Source organism: Oncorhynchus nerka, linkage group LG19, assembly GCF_034236695.1.
Source record: "Oncorhynchus nerka isolate Pitt River linkage group LG19, Oner_Uvic_2.0, whole genome shotgun sequence".
Taxonomy (NCBI): Eukaryota; Metazoa; Chordata; class Actinopteri; order Salmoniformes; family Salmonidae; genus Oncorhynchus; species Oncorhynchus nerka.
Window position 1 is genome coordinate 2,511,935 of NC_088414.1, and position 22,077 is coordinate 2,534,011.

The following is a 22,077-nucleotide window of genomic DNA, read 5'->3' on the forward strand; positions in this document are numbered from 1 at the left end:
TTTTTAAACGTTAAAACAGAGCGTCGGGATTGTAGTATACATGGAGCCAGCCCCCTTGCGTCCTTAAACGCTAAAATCATCCCTCGCTGCCAAATGCTGATGTAGTTTACAGTGAGAGAACAGTCGGAAATAGTGTTTTCAAATATTCATGTTCATATTTTCAGTCAACTTTTAAAAGTTTGATTGCAAGAGAAATACACCTGCTTTTTTTTCAAATGAAATTTGCAGGTGAGATCTGAAAGCAAACAGCAAAGTAATCTTTCCCAAGTCTCGTTGCGGATGTTTCACCACCGGAGTATTTTTCTTGTGGCACACGGATCTTGCTTTTGGATTCATCCAACATGTCTAGTTCTTACAGAATCAGGTGAGCTGTAGATTTGATTTATACATGGAAAGTAGGCCATAATAACACATTCGATTAAATGTGATCTAGCTATGTTTGTCTACCGTAAATGTCATGCGATGCGTTCACTGTAATTGGTCGTGGATTATGAGGTGGTGGACTCTGAAAGCCCTGTGAGCTGACGTTAACTAGCCACCTCTGCCCATTGCGTTATCTCGAGGAAATGGGAAATCATCTGCTAGCAACATCGAGGAAAATGTCAGCTTCATTGACCTAAACTACACTGCAGACAATGTGTTTAAATTCCAATCCGCTTGAATAGAAAACATGTTTCCTAGCTATCTGCTCAAGCTAGCTGGCTCATTCATAGGCTCAAGCAGTCCACTCCCTAAATGAGAATTTAATTCGAGGTGTTAATGAACGATGTAGTGGCAAACATTATGAAGGACTAAGAGGTAATGCAGAACTGCTGCTAGCTACCTAATTCATCATATACAATTATGCAATTATGCAACTAAGCAATGTTGCTAACATCATGCACACATTCTCCACTGATCAAATTATCAAAACAAACTGGAGACCCTTTTAAACGAGACAGTCAACCCTGTGCGTTGTATTGGACTTCATGTTAATTATAAGCTCTAAATACAGGGAGAAGTACAAACGAGTCTACTCAAGATGCAATGTTGCTATATAGCCTATTGCATAACATTTGGCCTATACAATGGACATACTAACAGGACATCCTTTGAAATTCTTGCGAGACAAGGGCAGTTCAAAGCAGGACGCACTAATGCACTTGTATTAAATATATTTACACTTCCGCTATTTGGCAGTTATCAAACAGTAGCCAAGAAAATGCAGACTCTTTGTAAATTAAACGGTTCAAATGCCTACTACATTAACCTATTTTCTTTACTGGCTGAAATTTTGCTGCAAGGCTTAGTTGCAAGAAGCTCATTATAAAGCTTCCCTGGCGTTGTGGCTACTATTCACTCATGTTTCTGGACTTTCTTGTTCGACTGGATCCAATGTTATGAAGGCCAATCAAAGTTATGGTTTAACTGTGACAGCAAAGCACTTTTGCCTGGTGTTCGTTAATGATCTGAGGTCAGGGCTGGTGTCTCGTGAGCACTGGTGTTTGATAAAAAAAAAACAGATGAACTGTTTCCCCTTTGAATAGCTCCAAGCTGAGTAACTTTGCTGATCATCTGCAGTTTTCCAGAGAGCCATGACAAACAGGATGTAGCTGCCAGTGAAGTCAAGGAAAGAGAATAGGAAAGAGAAATTGCTATTACAGGAGAAAGGCATACTAGATTGGAATCGAGTAACTTTTTATTTGGTTCTGTAGGTTAGAACAAAATCTGAATACCACAGATATGGTGTATTTAAGAATGGACACAACTCTCTGATGTTGAATCGCTGAATAGCCAATCCTGTCAGTTCTACACACATTTCTCTCTATAAGACCTGCTGTAGCCTATAACCTACTGTCTGCTGTATAGTCTAGGCCTTTGAGTTTTTTTGGCTAAATCATTCACAATCAGTCCGCCCGATCTATTTTTGAGTTCCTCTGGGAGAATCAATACTTCTTTTCCTGGTAGTGGTAATGCAGCCTAACCACCACATCAATGGGTCCTGTGATTTGGCTGGATAGTCAGCTGATCATAACAGCAGGACAGCCCACATTGATCATGGGAGCACATAGGTGTCACTGTCTCCATGCAGTCCAGCTGTAAGAAGGATGTTTCAGTGAATAGGCTAGTGGCAGTACTGCAGTTTGAATGAGTAATTCAGCAGTGTTACAAAACAATAAAGGGGTACTTTGACCAAGTCCCTCCATTTTGTATGGTATGTTGTACCATAAGAACAGTTGGAGCAGATTGTGTTGGTAAATCAGAATGTCAAAGACCGTATACTTAGCAGTTGTCTAGGGTGGAAGTTGAACTACTTAACGATGTTGCTATGGGTGTCTATGGCTATAGGTACCAAGTTAGGGGGAGGGTGTTTTGCCCCCCCCCCCCCCCCCCTCCTCCTTTTCTGGGCACATGATTTGACCCCCCACACACACACACACACACAGTCAATGCACTAGGTAAACAAATGGAACCGTGCAGCCCTTTGTAGATTGTGACACAAAATAATGTGTTTTGCAATCTTTTGGATCCTTTCCTCCTCCTTTATCTGTGGTTGTCACAGTAAACACATTCGTCGACCCAATCAGAACACCCAGTCCTATATTGTTTATTTCTGTCTGCTGCATGTGTAATAATCTGAACGAGGCATTATAGGAATGTTCCCTTCCTCATTCTCCATGGGAGGCATTCTTTTATGATCTACCATGAATGTGCTGCAACGAACAATATGCCTCTTACAACACAACCTACTTTGAGATGTTATTTTTTCCCTTTCTTGTGCAAATGAAGGATCCAGGAGTTCAAGGTGGCCTTGAGTGAAGAGAAGCTTGACTTAAAGGTGCTTCGGGAACTTTGCTTCAGTGGTAAGCAAGAACTGCTTTCACCACTTTGCTTTCACCATGAAAAACTATGTATTTTTCCAGATTTTATTAGCACATTTTCATGTTTCCTATCTCTCCAGGTATCCCGTTTGAAGGAGGCATCCGTGCACTTTGCTGGAAAGTGAGTTACTCCAGCCCTTTAATAGACAGAGTGCATTCGGAAAGTATTCAGACCCCTTGACTTTTTTTCACATTTTGTTACTCTACAGCCTTATTCTAAAATTGATGAAAAATTATTTCATCAATCTACACACAATACCCCATAATGACAAAGCAAAAAAGAATATGATATCAAATTTGCACAAGTATTCAGACCCTTTACTCTGTATTTTATTGAAGCACCTTTGGAAGTGATTACAGTGTTGAGTCTACTTGGGTAAGATGCTACAAGCTTGACACACCTGAATTTGGGGAGTTTCCCCTGGCTCTGGCTGGGTCACTCAAGGACATTCAGAGACTTGTCCCGAAGCCACTTGTTTGTTGTCTTGGCTGTGTGCTTAGGGTCGTTGTCCTGTTGGAAGGTGAACCTTCGCCCCAATCTGAGATCCTGAGCGTTCTGGAGCAAGTTTACATCAAGGATCTCGCTCTGTACTTTGCAGTCCCTGCCGCTGAAAAACATCCCCACAGCAGGATGCTGCCACCACCATGCTTCACCGTAGGAATGATGGAGGCCACTGTCTTTTGGGGACCTTCAATTCTGCAGAAACATTTTGGTAGCCTTCCCCAGATCTGTGCCTCGACACAATCCTGTCTCGTAGCTCTACGGACAATTCCTTCGACCTCATGGCTTGGTTTTTACTCTGACATGCACTGAAAACTGTGAAGGTTTATATAGACAGGTGTGTGCCTTTCTAAGTCATGTCCAATCAATTGGATTTACCACAGGACTCCCAAGTTGTAGAAACATTTTAAGGATGATCAATTGAAACAGGATGCACCTGAGCTCAATTTGTAGATGATAATGGCGCTGGAGGGGATGGCTGCTGTTTTACAGGCTCCTAACAAACTGCTATTTTGTTTGTTTTTCCAGTTTTTTGTAACTTATTTTGTACATAATGTTGCTGCTACCGTCTCTTGTGACCGAAAAGAGCTTCTGGACATCAGAACAGCGATTACTCACCTCACACTGAAGATTTTTTCTTTAATGAGTCTGACTCGAAGGATATACTGCTTTGTCAAGACAAGGCCCAAATCCCCATAATTCGTGTGAAGAAAATATGGAAATACAGGGGGCGGAGGTCTGGGTGCCTTGTGAGAATGAATTGGCGAGTGAGTAAACCACCACTACCCTCTGTATTATTGGCCAACGTGCAATCGTTGGCAAACAAACTGGACGCTCTACGATTAAAACTATCCTACCAACGGGACATTATAAACTGTATCTTGTGTTTCACCGAGACTTGGCTGAATGATAACATGGATAATACAGAGCTGGCTTCTTCTTCTTCTTCTGGTAAGACGAGGGGTGGGGGTGTGTGTCTATTTGTCAGTAACTGCTGGTGGTGCCCCATGTCTAATATTAAAGAAGTCACGAGGTATTGCTCGCCTGAGGTAGAATACCTCATGATAAGCTCTAGACCACACTATCTACCAAGAGAGTTCATATCTATATTATTCGTAGCCATCTATTTACCACCACAAACCGATGCTGGCACTAAGACCCCACTCAACGAGCTGTATAAGGCCATAAGCAAACAAGAAAAAGATATATCCAGAAGCGACGCTCCTAGTGGACGTGGACTTTAATGCAGTCAAACTTAAATCTGTTTGACCTCATTTCTACCAGCATGTCACGTGTAACCAGAGGAGAAATACAACTCTAGACCACTTTTACTCCACACACAAGAGACGCATACAAAGCTCTCTCTCGCCCTCCATTTGGCCAATCTGATCAGAATTCTAACCTCCTGATTCCTGCTTGCAAGCAAAAACTAAAGAAGGAAATACCAGTGACTCGCTCAATACAGAAGTGGTCAGATGATGCAGATTAGAGGTCGACCGATTATGATTTTTCAACGCCGATACCGATTTATTGGAGGACCAAAAAAGGCCGATGCCGATTCTATATTTGTAATAATGACAATTACAACAATACTGAATGAACACTTTTATTTTAACTTAATATAATACATCAAAACAATTTAGTCTCAAATAAATAATGAAACATGTTCAATTTGGTTTAAATAATGCAAAAACAAAGTGTTGGAGAAGAAAGTAAAAGTGCAATATGTGCTATGTAAGAAAGCTAACGTTTCAGTTCCATGCTCAGAACAGGAGAACATATGAAAGCTGGTGGTTCCTTTTAACATGAGTCTTCAATATTCCCAGGTAATAAGTTTTAGGTTGTAGTTATTATAGGAATTATAGGACTATTTCTCGCCATACCATTTGTATTTCATATACCTTTGACTATTAGATGTTCTTATAGGCACTATAGTATTGACAGCCTAATCTCTGGAGTTGATAGGCTTGAAGTCATAAACAGCGCTGTGCTTCAAGCATTGAAGTGCTGTTTGAATGAATACTGACGAGCCTGCTGCTGCCTACCTTCTCTCAGTCAGACTGCTTTATCAAATATAAAATGATAGACTTAATTAGAATAAACACAGAAATACGAGCCTTAGGTCATTAATATGGTCAAATCCAGAAACTATAATTTCAAAAATAAAACATTTATTCTTTCAGTGAAATGCGGAACCGTTCCGTATTTTATCTAACGGGTGGCAAGCCTAAGTCTAAATATTGCTGTTACATTGCACAACCTTCAATGTTATGTCATCATTTTGTAAAATTCTGGCAAATTAATTACGGTCTTTGTTAGGAAGAAATGGTCTTCACACAGTTCGCAACAAGCCATGTGTACTCAAAGCATGCGCGGACCAACTGGCAAGTGTCTTCATTGACATTTTCAACCTCTCCCTGACCGAGTCTGCAATACCTACTTTTCAAACAGACCACCATAGTCCCATGTGCCCAAAATTGCGACTGTAACCTGCCTAAATGATTACCGCCCCGTAGCACTCACTTCGGTAGCCATGAAGTGGTTTGAAAGGCTTGTCATGGCCCATATCAACACCATCATCCCGGATACCCTAGACCCACTCCAATTCGCATACCGCCCCAACAGATCCACAGATGTCTCAATTGCACTCCACACAGCCCTTTCCCACCTGGACAAAAGGAACACCTATGTGAGAAAGCTGTTTGTTGACTACAGCTCAGCGTTCAACACCATAGTGCCCTTAAGGCTCATCACTATGCTAAGGACCCTGGGACTAAACACTTCCCTCTGCAACTGGATCCTGAACTTGCTGACGGGCCGCCCCCTGGTGGTAAGGGTAGGCAACAACACATCTGCCACGCTGATCCTCAACACTGGGGCCCCTCGGGTGCGTGCTTAGTCCCCACCTGTACTCCCTGTTCACCCATGACTGCGTGGCCAAATTCGAATCATTAAGTTTGCTGACGACACAACAGTCATAGGCCAGATCACCGACAACGATGAGACTGCCTACAGGGAGGAGGTCGGAGACGACAACAACCGCTCTGTCAATGTGAGCAAGTCAAAGGAGCTGATTGTGGACTATAAGAAAAGTAGGGCCGTACATGCCGCCATTAACATCGACAGGACTCAAGTGGAACGGGTCGAGAGTTTCAAGTTCTTTGGATTCCACATCACCAACAAACTATCCTGGTCCAAACACACCAAGACAACAACACCTTTTCCCCCTCAGGAGACTGAAAAGATTTGGCAATGGTCCCCAGATCCTCAAAGTCCCACAGCTGCTCCATCGAAAGCATCCTGACCGGTTGTATTACCGCCTGGTGTGGAAACTGATCAGCAACTGACAGGAAGGCGGTACAGAGGGTTGTGTCTACAGCCCAGTACATCACTGGGGCCGAGCTTCCTGCCTTCCTGGGCGGTGTCAGAGAAAGGCCCAAAAAATTGTCAAAGGCTCCAGTCAACCAAGTCATAGACTGTTCTCTCTGCTACCGCACGGCAAGTGGTACAGGAGCGCCAAGTCTAGGGCCAAAAGGCTCCTTAACAGCTTCAACCCCCAAGCCATACGGCTGCTGAACAATTAATCAGATGGTCACCCAGACTATTTACATTGACACCCTCCCCCTCCATTTGTTTTTACCTTGCTGCTACTCACTGTTTATTATCTATGCATAGTCACTTCACCCCTACCTACATGTACAAATTACCTTGACTAACCTTTACCCCCGCACATTGACTTCTTGTAATTGAGTCTAGGCTACTGTTCAAATCTTGCTGTAATGTTTCTCATTGCATGGTGTTGTGTCGCAAGTTTAGTTTTCTGGAAAGTCATTGTGAAGCTTTAAAAACCGAAGCCAGACTGCAACATTTTAGTAGCCCAGGACTGTGGCATGTGTCTGTACAGTTTATGTACACTTTCCCTCCGCTGCCCACTGTAATTTTTTTAATATATTTTTTTATTGTACCTTTATTTAACCAGGCAAGTCAGTTAAGAACAAATTCTTATTTTCAATGACGGCCTAGGAACAGTGGGTTAACTGCCTGTTCAGGAGCAGAACGACAGACCTTGTCAGCTCGGGGATTTGAACTTGCAACCTTCTGGTTACTAGTCCAACGCTCTAACCACTAGGCTACCCTGCCGCCCCTCCACTCTAACCACTAGGCTACCCTGCCGCCTCTCCACTCTAACCACTAGGCTACCCTGCCGCCCCTCCACTCTAACCACTAGGCTACCCTGCCGCCCCTCCACTCTAACCACTAGGCTACCCTGCCGCCCCTCCACTCTAACCACTAGGCTACCCTGCCGCCCCTCCACTCTAACCACTAGGCTACCCTGCCGCCCCTCCACTCTAACCACTAGGCTACCCTGCCGCCCCTCCACTCTAACCACTAGGCTACCCTGCCGCCCCTCCACTCTAACCACTAGGCTACCCTGCCGCCCCGTAAACGGGACACACAAAAGAAGATAATTGCGTGGGCTGGATGGAAATATATCACGGGCCGGATGCAGCTTGCAAGCCTTTTGTTTGACACCTGATCTACAGTATGTAGCATTAGCCTTAGATTTAGTATTAGTTTAAGCCTGTTGTTCTAACCGTTTCTGTGAATGGTTGGGATTCACATTTCTGATGACTTGCTTCCATGTTTCCAGGTCCTGCTCAATTACCTGCCTTTGGACCAGATGATATGGGAGTCCTTCCTCAAAAAGCAGAGGTACAAATGTCTCCAACAGTGCTGGTGGACTCCTCTTTATCAACAGGAGGAGATTAATGGACATGTTTTGTACTCTGTGTATAAAGTGCATGAAAACATTTACTGCTCAAGACTTTCATATATGCCTGAATTATACCTTGGTAGCTAACCAGTTCTTAGTCAAGTATATCCCTCCTGTCCTACTGGAGTTGACTTTTGAATCCCTCAGATTTGAGTGTTTCTAGACAAACAGCTGAGTCATAATGGAACCTGACCGATTTAAAATCTCACTCTAAAACACAACACCCAGCACCGGACAGCTATATCAGGTCTGCTCGGCCCGGGAAACAGTCATGGTGATGATGAGTCATGCTTGTCTGCTGCTTCTAATGGCTCATCCCTGACATTATTCAAATACTTAAAATAGTGTTTGGTTGATCCTGCCTGAAGTGCCTTTACTGGCCCTGTCAAGAAACAATGCCTAGCCCCTAGTCAATTCATGTAAACCAGAGCGAATTGGGTCAGTATAAGAAATATGTTGGCGTCTCCATGATATCATGGCTGTATCTTTGAGGACTTTTCACCCCAAAGTCAAAATCAAGTCAAATTGAACTCCTTAAAGGAAACTACTAGGCGTTTCAGTCTCTTGCGGTTGCCCACAGGCATAGAGATCATTGTATGTATTTGTGACCCACAGGGAGGTGTACTCCCAGTTCCTAAAGGAGACGATCATCCAACCAGGCATCGCTAAGGCCAACCTGGGCCTCTCCAGAGAGGACGTGACTATGGAGGACCACGTGAGTTTCCCCTCCTCTCCCTATCTTTTTGCCCTCAACATATTAACATTTCCTACTCTGATACACACTACTGGACTGTCTGAGCCAATGGATATATGATTTTTCACAGATCAGTCTCCCATACGTTCATTAAACATGCCCTCTTTCTATCTGTCCCGCTCTCTCAGCCTCTCAACCCCAACCCAGACAGCAAGTGGAACAACTACTTCAGAGACAACGAGGTGCTGCTACAGATCGATAAAGATGTTCGGTAGGTCTGGCAACCAGCTAGGTACTTCTTTGGTGCATCTCCATGTATTTTAAGTCACTCATCCTTTAGAGCAGGGGCGAGCATCTTGACTGATGATTTAAGTCTATTCATGTGTTCCAGTACCCAGTCATGTAATACCATCTCCTAAAAGGCAGAAGATTGGAAGCAGTGGCTCTCTCGTGGAAGCCTTATGTTCCACATAGGAATACACTAACTAGTGTATTTCATGACGGCAGGCGCTTGTACCCCGACATGGCGTTCTTCCAGCGGCCAACAGACTACCCCTGCCAGCTGATCCTGGATCCCCAGAACGACTACGAGACACTCAGGCGCCGTGTGGAACAGACTACCCTCAAGGCCCAAACTGTGGACCGCAACCGCAGCGGGGTCACCAATGTGAGTGAGAGGCGGGAGAGTCGTGTGCGTTTTTTTTTTTTTATGTGTGTATGAACAGACATATTGGTCTGTCAATGTTAATGCCTCCACTTCCGGAGGCAGCAGGGTGACCTTGTTTCGGTAATGCCAGGGGAAACACTATCCAGATGGGCTGACTCTATCACCCTGTGTTATGTTCAATGCCCCTCTCCTGCTTTAAGCAATGCAGTCATGATGTGCACGCAGTGGTGCGTGTGTACTGCAAGGGCCAGGTGAGTGTATTGGCTTGACGATGATGGGTCGATAACCTTTATTTTACTTATGGGTGTTTTAAGTTTGTGTCCATTTCCCATCCCATAACAATTGACTGGATGCCCCTCCAATGGTCTTCTATGGCCGAGAGCTGTAGTGCTTCAACTGCTTTCAGAACTAGGACTGGTTTCTCATCCGGTCCTAATTCTTTCCTCTGTTTTCCGCTCCCCATCTCCAGGTGAGCTCCCCGGGCAAGGCCCTTAACCTGTACCCGTCCAACGAGTACGAGGTGCTGCCCAGCGGCTGCGAGGCACACTGGGAGGTGGTGGAGCGAATCCTGTTCATCTACGCCAAGCTCAACCCGGGCATCGCCTACGTGCAGGGCATGAACGAGGTGGTGGGCCCTATCTACTACACCTTTGCCACCGACCCCAACAACGAGTGGAAAGGTGGGTGCAGGAGGGGATGTGTTCGTGCGTGTGTATTTTGGGAGCATAGCAGAAGGCACATTTTCATCTCTAGTGCAGATGAACAAATAAATTCCTATTGTATTAAACGCAAACAGCAGCCCAATCTGCTGCTGCCTGCATCTACTTCCCTATTTTAGTCCCCTGGTTTCTGCATCAGAATTCTAATGTTCTGTGATGCAATGGATCAAGCTGAGTCAGCACTGCCACCTACAGGACAAATCAGGGATGGCCAACATTTCATATGCTTCCCATCTCATCTACAGATATTTATTGTGCCACCTCTAAAGAAGTATTTTACGAGCTAGATTTCAGTCCAATCTGCGACAGATTTGCATGCAAATATTATTAAAAAGGCTATGTGTGATGACGTAATGCACATAAAAAACACTTTTGCTCTAAAGTTCTCAACAAATTAAAAAAAACAAGTTCAGTATGTTTCCATGGCATTTTCCACTCTATGGTTTTAACACAAAAATTGTTGGCAATTAAACGGCAAACTTGCCGAGTCTTCTCTCTAGACAACAGTTCACTGATAAAGTGGACAGGTTAGGGTGTAAGATGAGATGGATAAGGTCAAGATCATTCTTATTTGTTAATTGGATGCTAAATCCCCGATCATCATGTCACTAACATACAAATTAAGACCCAGGATATTTATTGGAATTGAGCATCAAGCTCATCACTGTGTACATTCACCATCCTATGAAGTACATCATAACTTATTTCATCTGTAGCCTAATAAACGGCATGCTTTTTCAAGTCGTAGTCGGACCACTACACAACATAGCATCGCGTGACTGCAAATCTACCTCGACTTGATAGTTATTCTATCAACAATTGCACAAGAAATTGTTTTCACCCCAATTTGTCGCATAATTAATTTTACAGATACAAAAAGATCCCACAATGTCAAACGAACAAATTTTCTGTCAAAATTATTATTATTATTTATTTTTTTACCCCTTTTTCTCCCCAAATTTCGTGGTATCCAATTGTCCCATCATTACAACTCCCATACGGACTCGGGAGAGGTGAAGGTCGAGAGCCGTGCGTCCTCCAAAACCCAGCCAAGCCTTAGACCACTACGCCACTCGGGAGGACTGACATTTTTTTAATTGTACCGACACTTCCTATTTCCATCACAGCTGTCTTGATTTGTTTTTATATGGTATGACTTTACTTGCAAAAAAAACTGTTGATGGAAACATGGTTACTGTCTATAGTATATTTTAATGACTGGCAGTCGTTGAACAGACAGACACAATTGACACTAGGGCATGATTGAACGACTGACTGATTTGCCTGATTTGCCTGTCCAACCAATCAGAGCACGCCGAGGCAGACACCTTCTTTTGTTTCACCAACCTGATGTCAGAGAACCGGGACATGTTCATCAAGAGCCTGGACGACTCGCAGTGCGGCATCACCTACAAGATGGAGAGCGTCTACTCCATGCTCAAAGAGAAGGACATGGACCTCTATATGAAACTGGTGAGCAAAGGCTTCTTGGGCCCAGTCCCAAAACCATCCCTAGGCCCTTTCCCTAGGCCCTTGTTAACTCCCCTTCACGGCTCTGAAAGGATACAAGTTCGTATGGATTGGGAAGGGGGGGTAGATTTAGTATAAGGTGCACATTTATTTATTTTTCTCATGTAATTACAAAAAGTGTGTTGGATTTAGTTAAATGACTTCATTTAGTGGGATAATGTTTTATTTGTAGTAATAATGGAGGCTAGTTAAATTTTTCAACCTCTTTCTCTCCCTTCTCTCTAACAGCAGGAGCAGAACATCAAGCCGCAGTACTTCACCTTCCGCTGGTTGACCCTGCTGCTGTCCCAGGAGTTCCTCCTGCCCGACGTCATCCGCATCTGGGACACACTCTTCTCCGACCAGGACCGCTTCGACTTCCTCATCCTGGTCTGCTGCGCCATGCTCGTGTGAGTTCCTGTTAAAGGAATTTAACAATTCCCAAATGTGTTCATTAACCAATTCAATTAAAATCACTCTGTCGGTTTCTAAGAATTTGTAAGATCCTCATTTGCATAAAATGGACAGAGACCAGTCTATCAAAATTAGCCAATAGTATTTATTCTCGGAGCGCTGCTCATAGAACCATGTACAACAGCTTATATATCACATATGACGTCATAGGTTATAAAATGTCTCTCCTCCTCTCGACCAAGACAAAGCAGCTTCAAAAGTTCATTCCAACTCACTAGCATACATACCTGACACACTATATCTGGATTAACTCCTGAAGTCTCACCATAGTTTATTACCCCTTAGCAGACAGTTTCAGATACGGAAAGCCTGGAGGAGCTCTTGCTGTCTTATTTTATCTCCAGATTTATAGCCGGGTCGGTTCAAACATAGGTTAATGATCCTCTTTGCTTACTTCAGACACACACATATACATTCCTTCTTCCACAATGGTTATCATTTTCAATTACCCCTTATCCATGCTACATAACCTCTTTCTTAGGAACTAACATTATTAATCAGATATTGTAAAACAGGGTAGAGTTTAATTAGTTATAGTTCTATTTAAATGTACACATTCTTTAGTCATTATTTATAACATTCCTAACAGTTCCCCCTTCTGTCCTGCCCAGCAATGAACCACTACCCCCTGGACAAACCCATGTCCATAACTCCAGATGGACCCCATACCCAATTCCCTAAGTCTGTTGATTTTTTTTTTTAGGAATGCAATGCAATTCCTGAATTGACTTGAATTTGGATAGGAATTTGATCTTACCGTATAATGTGTTATGTTTGTTATTTCTGTCCTGATTGGCATGCTTGTCCTGTGTGGTTTCAGACTGATTCGAGATCAGTTGCTGGCAGGAGACTTCACGGTCAACATGAGACTGCTGCAGGTAAGACCATCTAAAAGGGTCTATCCAAATAGTGGGGCCAATATAGGTCATGCTTGGACAACTAAGGAGGTTTTATTTGACTGATTGTCCATGTTCTGTTTCAGGACTACCCCATCTCAGATGTCCACACCATCCTGGCCAAGGCCAAGGAGCTTCAGGGTGGCTCATAGCCACCCCTCCCCCTATCTCCCTCTCCTGGATTTGGGGGATGCACCATTGAAACTGGTAACCCTAGGTGACAACAAGGCCCCATTGCACCCTGGGAGGGAGAGGAAGCCACCTGGTGCCGGGGTGGTGCACAGTTTCCTCAAAGCAACCAAACTCAATACTTTGTCTTCTTGTCTCACGGCCCCACAGTATTTCCACTCTCTCAGAGAGGGTGTGTGGGCTCAAGCTATTTATTTTTGCACTGAACACTTGAAAAAAAAATGACAATCTACATATATGAAGCAGAGAAACCAGTTACCCATACAACAGTGTCATTATAACGTTTGTCAGTGCTATTATAACACTCCTAGGTTATTTTAATAGTACGTTTTCTTTCAGTTTGGTTATTTTTTACATGTGAACATGGTTATTTTTTATTGTGGAGCTCGTACGAAAGACTAAATGTAATACTACCGTGTAAAGTCTAACCACAACAAGAAATGAGTATAGATTGTAACTAGGATCATATGCCCTTTGGTAATGGGCAATTGAAACGTGAAGGTCCTCTGTTTGTTTTCGGTTAAACTCAGTCTGGCCAGTTTAAAGCCAGCCACTTGAATCTCCAATATTAATGTATGTTTGCAAAATGTTGGTATCAAATGAATGGGGTGTGAAACCTGTACCTTACTCACTAACCCAAAGTGCATGCTTATACGTTAGCCCAAAAGCTAATGAACGAACAAATTAACCCTTGATTGTCTTAAATCTAGTCTTAGGGGGAAATTGATACAGTGATGATGATGATGGTCTATTTTATTGTAAGGGCATTACTTAGCAAACAAAACAGTCAGATTAAATTGGGCATTCAAGTTTTTAATATATTTTGAGTAATTTCTGGTCGCATTAAAAAAGTGGTTCACATGTAAAGCATAATAAATTGAACATTAATGGCATGTTAAGTGAAGAATAACACATTTTGCTCTGCATACTGTTGCATAATTAGAGAGAACAAATGATTGATGATAGTAACTAAATATGTATAATGAATGACATTAAAATGCTATGATAACATTTCTGTACTCATAACAGAGCTGACAACTGAAAATCACTAACATTTAATGTGTTATTGTTTTTTTGGTCTCAAAAACACTAACAGTTACCACAAAGTTAAAACACCATTGAAATGTACCTTTTCAAACTGTAGGACCATAATAATGTGATACTTTGTTAAGTACACAGAGAATGTCTTTCAATCATTATGATTTATGATACAGCTCACGAAACAGTTACCTTTTTACTGTTTGCGTTTCAGATTTATTGGCACTCCCTCGTATCGCCATTCATTTCGGTCTACAGTACATTTGGAAAGTATTCAGACCCCTTAACCTTTTCCACATTTTGTTACGTTACAGCCTTATTCTAAAATTGATTAAATGTTTTTTTCCCTCTCAATCTACACACAATACCTCATAATGACAAAGCAAAAACAGGTTTTTAGAAATGTTTGCAAATACATTTGTTTAATCACATTTACATTACTATTCAGACCCTTTTCTCAGTACTTTATTGAAGCACCTTTGGCAGCGATTACAGCCTCGTCTTCTTGGGTATGACGCTACAAGCTTGGCACACTTGTATTTGGGGAGTTTCTGACATTCTTCTCTGCAAATCCTCTCTAGCTCTGTCAGGTTGGATGGGGAACGACACGGCACAGCTATTTTCAGGTCTCTCCAGAGATGTTCAATCGGGTTCAAGTCCGGCCTCTGGCTGGGCCACTCAAAGACATTCAGAGACTTGTCCCGAAGCCACTCTTGCGTTGTCTTGGCTGTGTGATTAGGGTCGTTGTCCTGTTGGGAGGTGAACGTTCGGCCCAGTCTGAGGTCCTGAGAGCTCTGGAGCAGGTTTTCATCAAGAATCTCTCTGTACTTTGCTCCGTTCATCTTTGCCTCGATCCTGACTAGTCAGTCCCTGCTGCTGAAAAACATCCCCACAGCATGATGCTGCCACCATCATGCTTCACCGTAGGGATGGTACCAGGTTTCCTCCAGACGTGACGCTTGGCATTCAGGCCAAAGAGTTCAATCTTGGTTTCATCAGACCAAAGAGTCTTGTTTCTCATGGTCTGAGAGTCTTTAGGTGCCTTTTGGTAAACTCCAAGCAGGCTGTTGTGCCTTTTACTGAGTGGCTTCCGTCTGGCCGCTCTACTATAAAGGCCTGATTGGTGGAGTGCTGCAGAGATGGTTGTCCTTTTGGAAGGTTATCCCATCTCCAGAGAGGAACTCTGGAGCTCTGTCAGAGTGACCATCGGGTTCTTGGTGTCCAAGTCCCTTCTCCCCCGATTGGTCAGTTTGGCCGGGCGGACGGCTCTAAGAAGTCTTTGTGGTCAGATTTCTTCCGTTTTAAGAATGATGGAGGCCACTGTGTTCTTGCGGACCTTCAATGCTACATTTTTTTGGTACCCTTCCCTAGATCAGTGCCTCGACACAATCCTGTCTCAGCTCTGTGGACAATTCCTTCGACCTCATGGCTTGGTCTTTGCTCTGACGTGCACTGTCAACTGTGGGACCTTATATAGAGAGGTGTGTACGTTTTCAAATCATATCCAATCAATTGAATTTCCAACAGGTGGACTCCAATCAAATTGTAGAAACATCTCAAGGATGATCAATAGAAACAGGATTTCAAGTCTCATAGCAAAGTGGCTGAATACTTAAGTAAATAATGTATTTGTTTTTTAAATTTGTAATACATTTGCAAAAATTAAAAAAAAAAAACTGTTTTCAACTTTGTCATTATGGGGTATTGTGTGTAGATTGCTGAGGATTTCTTTTTTATTTAATCCATTTTTAGAATAAGGCTGTAACGAAACAAGATGTGGAAAAAGTCAAGGGGTCTGAATACTTTCCGATGGCACTATACATTCTAACACTATTTCATTGGCAAGATGGTATCCTCCAACTGTCAAATCCCCTAGGCAGGAATTGGTACAAATTAACAGTCTGTGACTAACTATAATTCAATGTAGCATTATTGTACTAAAGTGAGGTATTAAGGGATACTACACTACATGACCAAAAGTATGTGGACACCTGGTCGTTGAACATCTCATTCCAAAATCATGGGTATTAATATGGAGTTGGCTTCCCCTTTGCTGAGAGTGGCTTTCAGTGTTGTGTTGGATTTTCCCCAAACATTACTCTTTGTATTCAGAACAAAAAGTTAATTTCTTTACCATATTTATTGCCGCATTACTTAAGTGCCTTGTTGCAAACAAGATACATGTTTTGGGATATTTTTAGTCTGTATTATTCTTCCTTCTGTCCACTCTGTCATTTAGGTTAGTATTGTAGAGTAACTACAATGTTGTTGATCCATCCTCAGTTTCCTCCTATCACAGCCATTAAACTCTGTAACTGTTTTAAAGTCACCATTGGCCTCATGGTGAAATCCCTGAGCGGTTTCCTTCCTCTCCGGCAACTGAGCTAGGAAGGACGCCTGTATCTTTGTATTGACTGGGTGTATTGATACACCATCCAAAGCTTAATAACTTCACCATGCTCAAAGGGAAATTCAGCATCTGGTTATTTATTTAGATTTTTTTTATACCAATAGGTGCCCTTCTTTGTGAGGCATTGAAAAACCTCCCTGGTCTTTGTGGTTGAATCTGTGCTTGAAATGAACTACTCCATTTGAGGGGCCTTACAATTCATTGTATGTGTGGGGTACAGAAATTAGGTAGTCACTCAAAAATGATGTTAACCACTATTATTACACACAGTGAGTCCATGCCACTTATTATGTGATTTGTTAAGCACACATTTACTCCTGGCTTATTTAGGCTTCCCATAACAAAGGGGTTGAATACTTATTAACTGTGTATATAAACAGTGACTCTCTGAAGGCGTTGTGTATATAAACAGTGACTCTCTGAAGGCGTTGTGTATATAAACAGTGACACATTCTCCCTTGGAGATTCACCAATGACAAAGAAGGATAGTCTCATCTTCCTGTAATTCACAAACGATTTAATGATTTATTGTTCTCCATCTTTTTCTCATTCTTATCTTGCTCCATTGTGATTTTTTTCTTCTGTTCCCCCCCTTCTTTCATCATTCCCATCATTCCCATTCCCATCATTCCCATGGCTCTCGCCTTTCTGGACTTCAAACTAAATCTGTTTTACAGCAATATGGAGACTGTTTCAGAAGGCAGCTCGCGGCCTCTGGTCTCTCATCTCTGCCAACCATTTGATGCGAGCCAGTATAGCCTATATGTGGCAAAAAGCTCCTATAATTGTGGAATAACAGGGCTAGAGAGGGAGAGTATGCATAGTCGATACAAAGTATAGGAATAGCAGAACACTAGTAGTTCAACCATTTTCAAAGTTGGTTTTGGTTTTGGGAGTAATTTGCTTTCAACAATAAAAATTTATTTTAAAAAAGCCATGTGAACTTTGTCCATCTGGTTCTTGGTAATGCGCATCATGACATTATGGCCCATTTTCAGACAACTGACCAGTCAAAGTTCAGCTGCTCTCCCGCTAACTTTAAAATCCTTTACATAAGAGAAGCGCTACCAGTCAAAAGGGTGTGTCCAGTGAAAAACCGTAGCAACCTCTTATTTTTGTTTACAGTCATGATCATTCTGATTGGTTGACTACCTGGGTGATGCAGACAAAATGGCCACTTCTCTCACCCAACAACCAGATTTGGTGTCCATGGTGGATAGCAGCATGGCATTGTGGCATGTGTACTTTCCTGGCACAACCAGTGTTTCTGAAACAAACTCCTTCCTCCAACCCCTTCCGTTTAATAGCTCGTGAAATTGGAGAGACTGGAGAAGAGAGGGATGTCATGTTTAGATTGATCATTTGAAGTGCTCTTAGCTAAGGGAGACTTAATCCCAGCTACATCTTCCCTGGCGAACTGGAGGGATTGGCTGAGTTGAATGCCTTCCTTGCCATGTAACGTCTTCGTTCCTTATGCTGATCGGTGAACAATGAATGAGATAAAGGAAGCAACTGAACAAAGGAAGTGGTTTAAGACCCTCAAATTGTTGTAGAGGAATTTATTGAAGGGCAAAGCAAGTCAACACCCATTATGTTTGGTTCAGCATTATTCATTTTCTGTTCTTATCTCCTACCTCGTCTGTGTTCACAGAGCTGAAAGGACAAAACCATGAATTTCAATTCACTCAATTCAAAAACGCATGCAGGCTCTTGTAAACTTGTAGCGGTACTTTTTTTTTTTTTTGGGTTGCTCATCTCACATGACAAAAAGTGCAAGAGAAAGATTTTAGTCTTCTTTTTTAGGGAGGCGGGTGGGATGAGTGAGAAAGTGAGTCGGAATGAATGTTCTGGCATATAAATACATTGTCTTCTTGATTGTCTAACCTGTTTTGTATTTGTGTGGTGGAAAACACCAGCGTCTCTGGTTACTTAAAGCCAAGCTTTACTCTGTCTCTTTCTAATAATTATTTTTTTATTGCTGACATGTTATACATATGAGCCTTGGACATCATTGGATGAAGGGATGTCGTAAACTGAAGTAGCTTTTTCAAGCAGGGATCAGAAGCATTGATAACAAGTGTTTGTTCTTTTTCATGTGTGTGTGTGTGTGTGTGTGTGTGTGTGTGTGTGCGCATGCTTTTGTGTTCTCAAAAAAATTCTTGCATGATTATACATTTTTGTATGGGTGTGGAAATTCTATGTTTTTACAGTGTTTGCAAATGCACAATAAATTTAAAATTTACGGTTTAAATAAAATATTTGTGAGGTGTACCTGACATTTTCACTGTGACATACATACATGCATGCATGCATAAAGTTGAAGTCGAAGGTTTACATACACTTAAGTTGGAGTCATTAAATCTTGTTTTTCAATTACTCCACAAATTTCTTGTTTAACAAACTCTAGTTTTAGCAAGTCGGTTAGGATATCTACTTTGTGCATGACACAAGTATTTTTCCCAACAATTGTTTACAGGCAGATTATTTCACTTATAATTCACTGTATCACAATGCCAGTGCATCAGAAGTTACCATACACTAAGTTGACTGTGCCTTTAAACCGTTTGGAAAATTCCAGAAAATGATGTCATGGCTTTAGAAGCTTCTGGTAGGCTAATTGACATAATTTGAGTCAATTGGAGGTGTACCTCCAATTGAAAAATTACTTGTGTCATGCACGAAGTAGATGTCCTAACCTACTTGCCAAAACTATAGTTCGTTAACAAGAAATGTGTGAGGTGGTTGAAAACTATTTTTAATGACTCCAACCTAGGTGTATGTAAACTTCCGACTTCAACTGTATATACACATATAGATACACACAAACACACTGAACGAAAATATAAACACAACATGCAAATTTCAAAGATTTTACTGAGTTACAGTTCATATAAGGAAATCAGTCAATTTAAATAAATTCACTAGGCCCTAATCTATGGATTTCACATGACTGGGAATACAGATATGCATCTATTGGTCACAGATACCATAAAAAAAGAATGGACTTCCCAATGGGCCTCAGGATCTCATCACGGTTTCTCTGTGCATTTCAAATTGCCATCGATAAAATTCAATTGTGTTCGTTGTCCGTAGCTTATGCCTGCCCATACAATAACCTAGCTTCTTATGTTGGATCCCGCGACACAGTTGCCATCAGTTGCTGAGACTGCTTGTATCTTTCCAATGATCCTGAGGAGCTATTTAGCATCGCAGTTAGCCTAGCTGCTAGCTAGCTGGACATCAAGCTAGTGAGGTGTTCTTGAACGCAGTCCGCAACGGGGTTAGCTGTTGTGGCTAGGACCGCGGATTGTTACGGGTTTGTGACTAGATCCTGTCTAGATCCCTGCTGTTTGTTGTTTTCAATTTTCCCCGTGACCTGCCCTGTCTGGAACTGCGAGGAGTAACAGCCTAACATACGTTGCTTAGCTACCATGACAAAGACCAAAGCCGGCGGGAGTACCATTGAGGACAGTGGTGTCTGTCACATGTGAAGGATCTTTTAAACAAACAAAAAGAGATAAGCAGTTGTTACGACAACAAGAAAATAGTTTCAAGTGTTTTGTCCAAATGCCTGTGTATTTTACTAATAAAAGAATGGACGACCTGACCAGAGAGATCCAGGACATGAAGAACAGTTTGCAGTTCTCCCAGGGTCCGCTCGACGAGTTGAAACAGGAGAACGACAAGATGACAGAAATCTGTAAGTCACTGAGAGAGGACATCAGTTCTGTGTGTGAATCCATGATGAATCAGACTATCTGTCATTGCTATCTCGAGGGACAATCAAGGCGAAACAACATGGTTGTGGACGGAATTGCAGAATCTCCACATGAGACCTGGATGTAGTCTGAGGACAAAGTGAGGGAAATGATCTCCGAAAAAATTGAAGATGGACTACAGGAAGATTGGAGTGGAGTGCGCCCACAGGACTGGAAAACCACCCCCAGGTGATAGGCCCAGGCCGATAGTGCTAAAGTTCCTGAGGTTCAAGGGCAAGGTAGCTGTTCTGGAAAGACTGAAGAACTTGAGAGGAACGTATATCTTCCTCAACGAGGACTATTCTGAAGCTGTGCGCCAGAAGAGGAAAGAACTGATCCCAGCCATGAAAGCTGCCAGAACGCGTGGGGACATTGCTTACATCCGCTACGACAGGCTCATTGTCCACCCTCCCTCCCAGAAGCCTGGAAGGGATGAGAGAGCCAAGCCTATGGGTTCGTAGCCCCCGGCAGCACACACACACACACCAATTGATTAATGGACTGCTGAATGTATATATTTTTTTATCTTGCTTTGTCTGCTCTTTTCAATATGATGTCTATCCCTGATAAGCTACCCAGGACAGGGCTGAAAATAGCCCATTATAATATATGTAGCCTTAGAAATAAGGTTCATGAAATCAATAACTTGCTAACATCAGATAACATTCATATATTAGCCATTTCTGAGACTCCCTTAGATAATTAATTTGATGATACATCAGTAGCAAAACAAGGATATAACATCTATAGAGACAGAAATGCTTATGGGGGAGGAGTTACTGTATATATTCAGAGCCATATCCCTGTAATGCTTATGGGGGAGGAGTTGCTGTATATATTCAGAGCCATATCCCTGTAATGCTTATAGGGGAGGTGTTGTATATATTCAGAGCCATATCCCTGTAATGTTTATAGGGGAGGTGTTGCTGTATATATTCAGAGCCATATCCCTGTAATGCTTATGGGGGAGGTGTTGCTGTATATATTCAGAGCCATATCCCTGTAATGTTTATAGGGGAGGTGTTGCTGTATATATTCAGAGCCATATCCCTGTAATGTTTATAGGGGAGGTGTTGTATATATTCAGAGCCATATCCCTGTAATGTTTATAGGGGAGGTGTTGCTGTATATATTCAGAGCCATATCCCTGTAATGTTTATAGGGGAGGTGTTGTATATATTCAGAGCCATATCCCTGTAATGTTTATAGGGGAGGTGTTGTTGTATATATTCAGAGTCATATCCCTGTAATGTTTATAGGGGAGGTGTTGCTGTATATATTCAGAGTCATATCCCTGTAATGTTTATAGGGGAGGTGTTGCTGTATATATTCAGAGTCATATCCCTGTAATGTTTATAGGGGAGGTGTTGCTGTAGATATCCAGAGCCATATCCCTGTAATGCTTATGGGGGAGGTGTTGCTGTATATATTCAGAGCCATATCCCTGTAATGCTTATGGGGGAGGAGTTGCTGTATATATTCAGAGCCATATCCCTGTAATGCTTATGGGGGAGGTGTTGCTGTATATATTCAGAGCCATATCCCTGTAATGCTTATGGGGGAGGTGTTGCTGTATATATTCAGAG

General features: G+C 42.3%; 1 protein-coding gene across 1 annotated transcript; it reads left to right on the forward strand.

Annotated features, from left to right (window-relative positions):
• The first annotated feature begins 89 nt into the window (after positions 1–89).
• On the forward strand, positions 90–14,296 carry tbc1d13 (TBC1 domain family, member 13). The gene is made up of 12 exons (XM_029689127.2): positions 90–364; positions 2,770–2,843; positions 2,942–2,982; positions 8,015–8,076; positions 8,753–8,852; positions 9,020–9,102; positions 9,339–9,498; positions 9,968–10,178; positions 11,527–11,690; positions 11,976–12,136; positions 13,021–13,078; positions 13,183–14,296. The coding sequence occupies exons 1-12, from the start codon at positions 342–344 to the stop codon at positions 13,246–13,248; spliced, it is 1,203 nt and encodes a 400-aa protein (XP_029544987.1). The 5' UTR covers positions 90–341; the 3' UTR covers positions 13,249–14,296.
• The last annotated feature ends 7,781 nt before the right edge of the window (positions 14,297–22,077 follow it).

Bases quoted from the DNA above. Each gene is read 5' to 3' on its own strand.
- tbc1d13 (XM_029689127.2), top strand. From the start codon at position 342: ATGTCTAGTTCTTACAGAATCAG. The intron at 9,103-9,338 runs GTAGGTCTGGCA...TCATGACGGCAG, and splicing joins CAGATCGATAAAGATGTTCG to GCGCTTGTACCCCGACATGG. The intron at 13,079-13,182 runs GTAAGACCATCT...GTTCTGTTTCAG, and splicing joins TCAACATGAGACTGCTGCAG to GACTACCCCATCTCAGATGT.